This window comes from Herpailurus yagouaroundi, unplaced genomic scaffold (genome assembly GCF_014898765.1).
Source record: "Herpailurus yagouaroundi ecotype Mexico unplaced genomic scaffold, PumYag 215, whole genome shotgun sequence".
NCBI lineage: Eukaryota > Metazoa > Chordata > Mammalia > Carnivora > Felidae > Herpailurus > Herpailurus yagouaroundi.
The window spans coordinates 4,263,704-4,271,510 of NW_024412446.1; the positions used below are offsets into that span (position 1 = coordinate 4,263,704).

The 7,807-nt window shown below is 57.9% G+C and overlaps 1 protein-coding gene across 4 annotated transcripts in view; it reads left to right on the top strand.

Annotated features, from left to right (window-relative positions):
- The window catches only part of MYO1D (myosin ID), a 357,287-nt gene extending 351,636 nt beyond the window's left edge, over nucleotides 1–5,651 (top strand). For all 4 annotated transcript variants that reach the window (XM_040455227.1, XM_040455229.1, XM_040455228.1 and 1 more), the window contains one exon: nucleotides 3,281–5,651. In XM_040455227.1, the coding sequence (XP_040311161.1) occupies nucleotides 3,281–3,437 (157 nt within the window). In that variant the 3' untranslated portion in view covers nucleotides 3,438–5,651. The remainder of the gene's footprint in view (nucleotides 1–3,280) is intronic.
- The last annotated feature ends 2,156 nt before the right edge of the window (nucleotides 5,652–7,807 follow it).

Consider the following 7,807-nt stretch of genomic DNA (forward strand, 5'->3'; position numbering starts at 1 on the left):
CCTTCCGGAATGTCCACTTCCTCTCTGCCGCTTGTACCCAGCTACCGTCCTGTCTCCAGCACAGACACAAGCACCCCCTTGCTGGTCTTAAAACCATTTCAGTTGAGCTTGAAATGAGAAAAGAAAACATGGTTTGAAGGCAAGTTCTTAGGTTTCCTTTAGATCCATCCACTTTTTTTTTTTTTTATTGTTGTAAAAGACACGTAAATTTACTATTAGTCACATTCAGCACATTCACGGTGCTGTGCGACCATTACCACTGTCTAGTTCCAGAATATTCTCATCCTCCCAAAGCCTGGAAGCAGTCCCTATCCGCCCCACTCCTGTTTCTGTCTCTAATGGATTTGGGAACTCTGTACATTTCTTGTAAGTGGGATTCTACACTACGTGGCTTCTTTCACTTGGCATGTTTTCAAGGTTCATCCATGTTGTAGCCTGTGTCAGTACTTCCTGAATAACACTTCATCGAATGGATATACTTTGTCCCTTCATCAGTTGGTAGACATTTGGATTGGTCCTGCCGTTTGTTTACTGTAAATAATGCTGTCATAAACATTCCTGCACATGTTGTGTGAACATCCGCTTTCGGTTCTTTCGGATAGATCTCCGGGACTGGAAGGGATCGCCGGGTCACGTGGTAATAATTCTATGTGTGACTTACTGAGGAACCACGTCATCTTCCTTTGTCACCTGTCGATGGCCGTGTGCGGACGGCACCGGCAGATGATGGCTTAGCCCAGCTCTTGAGACCAGAAAGTTGGTTCTTCCTGCAGCCAACGTTGTTCTGTTGCAACGTTGTTCTGTTCTGAAAGCATCACATGTAGGGGCGCTTGGGTGGCTCAGTCGGTTAAGTATCTGACTCTTGTTTTTAGCTGAGGTCATGATCTTGCGGTTCACAGGTTCGGGCCCCGCACTGGGCTCTGCGCTGACAGTGGGGAGCCTGCTTTGGATTCTCTCTTCCTCTCTCTCTCTGTCCCTCCCCTTCTTTTGTTCTCTCTCTCGCAAAATAAATACTTAAAAAGCATTACATGTAGCCCCTCACCCCCCTCTTCTGGGAAAACCCCTCAGCACCCCATGAAGATAGGCTGGGAATTGGGGCAGGGCCACTCAGTGCTATGCCAAGGGAAGGAGCAGGAGCGCAGGCACAGACTGTCACTCAAGGCGACAGTACGGAATATTCCTTTGCTAAGTAGCAGGCCTCCCTTCTAGAGCCCTACAAGGATCTCAACCAATCGTGCCCGGCACTTACGAGGCTGCAGGGAGCACGTGAGGTTGGCAGAGATGTGTTCCTGGGGGGAAGCAGCCGGCCGAGCAGAGGACATGAGCCCGCACGTCATGGTGGCCCTGTGAGCCCACGACAGCAGTGCAGCAACAAATGTCCATGTCCCCCGACAGCACCTGGGGAGCGTCCCTGTGCACACAGTGCAGTGTGTGAGCCCCATAGGTCCTCCCTGCCCTCCAGGGGCTCTCATTCTACAAGCGGGGACCAGTACCCGTGCTGGGACTGCTCCCCGATTGGGACACAGAAAGGCTGGGACGGAAACTCCCAGCCCCGCCCAGTGTGGGGAGAAGCAAATCAGAGCGCTGGTTCTCTGCGGTTTTCTCTGTCCTGCAACCCTGCACCGGGGCCTCCGTTTTCAAGGCGAAGTCGGGCGTTGCTACCCTGTGACCCGTTCCACGGTAGCCATTCGCTCCTCTTAGGTTTCCCACCGGCCTCGACCCTGCACCAAGACTGCAGAGCAGATACTAGAGACACCCAGAGCCCAAAAGAGGGAGGAAGAGTGAAGTCGGGGGCAGCTCTCTGCAGATACCGTACTCAGGGCGCTGGGAAGGGTCTGGAGCCCGAAGGGCCCTATTGAAAGTAGCAATGTCCCAGTTGTACCAAGACAAGAACGTGGGGGTGGCTGGTGCGTCCCATCTCCCGCCTCAGTGTTTGGAATGTGGCCCTATTAGAGCCATTTCCCCAGGACTGAGTCCCCCAGGCGCATCTAGAACCCACTGTGTGCACACTGCTGTACCATAGGGAGGAGAGGCGCAGACACAGAAGGCGGGAGGCAGAGGCTGTCCCCAGCAGTGCACTGAGGGAAGGCCAAAGGGGAGGCCTCTGCCAGGGTCAGAAGGGAGACATCCCCAGAGGACATGATTCCGGCCAGAGGCGCCCAGAGGCTGTGGCAGGGTGACGAGGGACACGGAGGCTGACCGAGCCCTGGTAGGTGCAGGCTCGGGGTCCCAGAGGCATCTCCAGCTGCGGGCAGAGCTGAGCGCAGGGGCTTGGCTTGCCCTGGGCCAGCCCGACAGCGGGACGAGGGTCTCAGGGCCCCACACCTCGACCCTGCACAGCAGCCCTGGCTCCCCCAGGAACCCAGCCGTGCCTGAGTCACTGCCTCTGGTGGACTCTATTTTTATGTCCAAGTCTGATTAAAAATAGCTAAGCCAAGGTTTTAACTGCAGCCGGCAAGACATTAAGTATTAAGACACCTAATGCCCACAAGTGATAACCTCGGGTCTCTTCCCGATCCACTGTCTGCCCGTGGGACACACCCCGTGAGAGAGCAGGCGGGAAAGGGGCGGGAGGAAGCCTGAAACACCTCGGCTGCGTCCGTCCTCCGCGGCGCAAGGGCAGGGGCCCGGGGGGCCCTGCTGCACCAGGCCAGCACCCACAGATGCCACAGGCCTTCCTCTTAACCCCTTGCATGCATCTCTCAGGCACAAAGCAGCTGAAGGGGCATGAGCCCGGGCGCCGGGGCTGAGCCAGCAGGAGTGAGCGGATGGACAGAAGGCGCCTCTCTCCGCTGGGCACAGCCGGGGCGGGACTCCTGGAAGCCATTCCTCTGGGCAGGGAGGGCGCGTGGGCAAGAACCTCCAGTCGCCCCCGGACGCACCTCCCAGTTGCCACCAAAGACAACCAGTCGTCCCGAATCAGAACCCCACGCCCCTCCCGACAAGGCCCTCAGCCTGAGGCCAGAGCCTCGGCGGCCCCGGTGCCACCACGTTTCCCCACTCCGGTCCAGCCCGACAGCCAGGTGCTGCAGAGCCGGGCAGCAGGCCCCTGATAGCTGCTGGCTGCTGGCTCTGGCTTGAGGCTGCAGCCCAGCCCCGGCCTTGGCCGCCCTCGCCCTCGCCCTCTCCGGGGGCACCACTTGGGACCGTGGCCCCAGGCCACCCGCGAGGCCCACAGCAGCTCGGCGATCGGCCGGCCCCAGGGGTTGCCAGGGAAGCACACCCCACTCCGGCTGCCTGCTAACTGCCCATCTGGGCTTTCTCTTCTCGGTTCTTCCAGTGAGAAGCGCCACCTTCAAGTCAACGTCACCAACCCCGTGCAGTGCAGCCTGCACGGGAAGAAGTGCACGGTCTCCGTGGAGACGCGGCTCAACCAGCCGGAGCCCGACTTCACCAAGAACCGCTCGGGCTTCATCCTCAGCGTGCCCGGAAACTGACCGCTCACCGGGGAGGCCTCGCCAGGGCGCGGGGGCCACGGAGCCGGGCAGCTCCCCCGCCAGCCGCTCCGCATCGCAGGCCCCCCGTCTAATTGCTGACTGCCCGCTGCTGCCCGCTTCAAACCAGTTCGCGAGGGTCTGTGCTTGGAGCCCAGCCCTCTTCTGCCTCCTCCAAGGCTCCTCCCCTGAGGTCTCCTTGCTGCTGCCTTTCTGCCTTTGGTCTCCATCCTCCTCTGCCCCGACTTTCCATGGTCCTCACTCCACAGACCCAAGACCCCGGTGCCCTGCCGCAGAGCCCTGGGCTCATACCCTCGGAGACAACTTGATGGTGCCTGGAGTCAGAGAAGCCTCTGCCCTCCCCGCGCCCCCTGGCCAGGTCAGGTCAGTGTGCCCTGACCCGCTGACCAGCGACCCGGCCTGCGAGGGGTTGACGCGATGTCCCCAACCAAAAACGTGCTCCCCTGGGGGACTGGCAGGGGATGGAGCCCTGCTCTCTCCGTGAGTCCAGCTTGCCACCCCTCTTTCCCCCAAGGTGACCACAGCCCCCCACCCCCACCCCAGGACCTCGCTCAGCGCTCCTCGGCGGAGCCCCTCCCCCAGCAGTCAGCCAAAGCCACCAGGTGAGCAGGTTCACCTGCAGGGCCGGCCCCTCAGCCCAGGAGCTGGCAGCTGGCAGTCCAGCCGGGTGCCCCGGGGCCCGAGGCCACCTCTGCGAGAGGGAGCAGGTGCTCCAAAGGCCACCTTCCTTTACCACACGGCCTGGGCCCGTGGTGGTTGCACACGGACACGGTGCGGCTTGCAGGGCTGCTCATCCGGTACTGCGTCTATGGTGCCCACACTCCTGTCAGCACACCAATAAGAAAACGGAGTCACGGGAGCCAGGGAGTGAGTGCTTGGGGGGGTGGGGGGGGAGTTGGGATGTTTTCCCCTTCCCACACCTCTGTTTCCTACTTACTTGGAGAATGAGGACCGGGGCCAGAGGGGCGGAGGGACAGAAACAGAGCTGGGGGGTCCTGGCACTGCAGGCCAGGCCAGGATGCCCACCCTGCCCTGCATACACCCCCCGCCGGCAGCTGGGGCCCGGGCTGGGCACACAGACCTCGCGCCGGGAGAGGGCCACCGTCTTGCCGGTCCGTGCCCGGCCGAAAGCACGGGCGCCTCACATGCCTTCCTGAGACCGCCCTGCTCCTGAGCCTCAGCGGAGGACTCCGCCCCGAGCCTCTGGGCAGCCCAGGCCTCCAGGCCAGGAGCCTTAAAAGGAGGGACTTGGGACACGCCGTGTGGGGAGGGCACTGAGGGTGAGCCCAGGGCTCAGGAGGAGACCGGCACGGTGTCAAAGGAACGCGCTGCTGTTTTCTTCACTTTCTGCCACAGACGCTGCCCGCACCCTACCCCCCACCCGCTTCCCCCCCCCCAACCCCGCCACGCTCCCGACCTGCCACATGGACGCTGCAAAACACACCAAGTGCCTGAGCACAGCGTCCTGTGCCTGACATGGTCACCTGGCTGACCCCCAGGTGGCCCCAGCAGCCTGCTCTCGTGCACACACGCCCCCAGCCCCGACTTCCCAGGGTCTATAAACGTCCGCACCCCGTGCAGTTCGCAACAAAAAGTCCTCTTGGCATCCTGTCCTCCGACACCCATTCTCATTCTCGAAGCCTGGTCAGCTGCCTGCACAGCACAGAGGTGCCATCAGCCTGGTTTAGCAACAGAGTTTTGCCAATCACCTTGACACTAGTTGAACCGTCCTAACTGGAACGGCGCCTCTCCTTTCCACTGACTTCCCCACACCTGTTGCTTTACGCTAGATATGTGCACAGGTATGTTTTAGACACACCGAAATGGAACATGCCAATGAGGGTTTCTCTGAGGCTGGAGTCCTTTCTCCTGCCTTCCAGGGCCGCCTGTGGCTCCCCGGCCCAGCGCAGGGGCCTCCCGCCGAGGGCCGGTCGACAAGCACTTTCTCGTGATGTCCTATCCCAGCACGTGGGAGGAAAGAACGACCAGGAACTGAGGGTGTGGTCTCAGTCATGCTTCCTGGGTGCCCGGGGAGAGCCCGAGGACACAGTGATTGTATGCAATGAAGTGTTTCTCTTGATCTAATTAAATGCAGTTTTATGGTTTGCTGCGTTTATTCCTATTTTCCATTAAATTAACTTTATTTCTAGAGCATATTTTGATTTACCGTCAAGAGCAATAAAGCATTAAATCTTATTTTTAAAGGTGTCCTGCTTATCTGTAATTGAGAACTATACCTACAATTGTGACATTTCAGCTGGTAAAAAGCTGTTATCCCAGGCGATGGGAGGGAGCATGAGGCACAAATAAGGTAAAATGGAGGGTAATTTACTGGAGGCTTCTGAACAAAAATATTAAACAGCTAGCGAGAAGAAAGCTATGGGAAGGCCAGGAGGCGGCGGCGTTCAATGGAAGCATTTTGTTCCACCATTTTGAGGCCCGTGCGCTAGGCTCGAAGTTCACCTGGTTCACCGTGACTGAAGTCCAAGCGCGTACGTGAAGGAAGGGCTCCGATGCCCACAGCGGCCGGCTGGGGACCATGGGGGTGGCAGGAGAATGAGCCGGAGGCATCGGGACCTCTCAGGACAGAGTGGGGGCGGGGGCTGCAGGTGAGCTAGGTGCAGAGATGGCAGAGCATCCCCACGCCCAGGAGCCACCCGGTCACCATCATGGGGCGGGGGAGGGGGGGAAGCTGGGGCGCGGGGGGGGGGAAGGTGGGGGGGAGAAGCACGTGCAGCCCCGCTTCTGTGACTCAGACCAAGGGAGACGCCCTGAGAAAAGTCCGTGGCCTCGATCACAAAGCTGACAGCTCTCAAGGTACAAGCTGGGTGGAAATGCCTTCCTAGTGTCCAGGGGCACCTCCGGACCACGGGGTGCAGGTCCTGGGGAGGCTGGAGTCCATGCTGCCCTAGGCCCTGAAGCTTAGGCGGGTGGCAGGAGTGGGCACAGAGCAGCGGCCATGTAGCCGCCACCCTTGCCACAATCATGGGCCATGGTGGCTGCTGATCTGGGAGCCCCAGGGCTGGATTGGTCACTCTTGGAAACCTGCACAGAACTAAACTGGCAGGGCCGAGCCACGCGGACACCCCTCCACACGCGCTGGCCAGAGAGGAAGCATCCCGGCATCCCGGCGACGGGCGCTGAACAGAGCCTGGCCCGGGACATGTGGGGGCAGCAGCCTCAGAGCCAAGCCCCATAAATGGGGTCTTGGGTCTGGTGCCCCTTCGGGAGCCTTAGCCAGCCCCTCCCCAGGACACACCTAGGCCTGCTCCTCCCCGCCCCCCAACCCCCTGGCCGCAGGGCCCTGTCACCCAGCTCCGCAGAGCCAAGGGAGCCTCTGAGGAGCAACTCCTGCCCCCAATGCCCGACTAAGCCAGAGTTGACTTCACCTGTGCTTCTCTCTTAATCACCTTAACTTTGAACACACTGGTTAAGCCCTTGCCCTGAGCCCTGACCTCCCTCCTCTCCCCCCACAGCCCATAACACAAATCCAATTACGTTTGGAGCGGAGGAATCATTTCTACTAGCCCCCCCCCCCGCCACCCCCACTCGTGAATGGCATGCCCACAAAAAGAGGCCTATGTAATGGATGGTCAGTGCATTTTATTTAATCAGCACAGTACAAAAATAAATAAAAATAAGGGAAGGGGAATTAAATTACAGCCAAACTGAGCTTCATGACCTTGTCAGATTATAAACCACACATACTTACAAACACACTACACACACACATACAGGATGAGACAAATATAAATTAATGTTAATAATACCCACGGTTTGGTCAAAGAGGAACTACAGAACAAATTGCACTAAGAACATACACCGCACGCATAATTAGCAGTTTCAAATATACAGCTATGAATAATTCCGAGTGGGAAAAAAATGGCACATTTTCTTTTCATTGCAAGTTTAACAACTTTGGAACAAAACTAGATTCTAATAATGTATGGAAAGAATATATCAACCCTTCAGGTTTACAAGAAAAAGAGGAAAACCAAATCCTGAACTATTATTCTTGTGACTTGTTCTGTCGACGGGTGTAATGCTCACAGCCATCTGTTCTAAGATTATTTTTCTTAAGACACAAAATGCTCCTGGTTCGCATGCACAATATCACTGTAAAAGCAACAATTAAAGAATAAAGGGTTTTGTTTTTTTTTTTTCCGTAGGTTAGTTTTTTTGTTTTTTTTTTTTTTTAATCGTTGTTCTAAAAGTAGTCTTCATAGCAGCATGTCAAATGGGTTCACTGCCTGCACGCTCAAGTACACGGGTTCCTTCACACGATCCTGACCGGCGCAAGGGCAGGGAGGAGAAACGTGGCAGGCTTCACACTGGGGGGGGGGGGGGGGGGG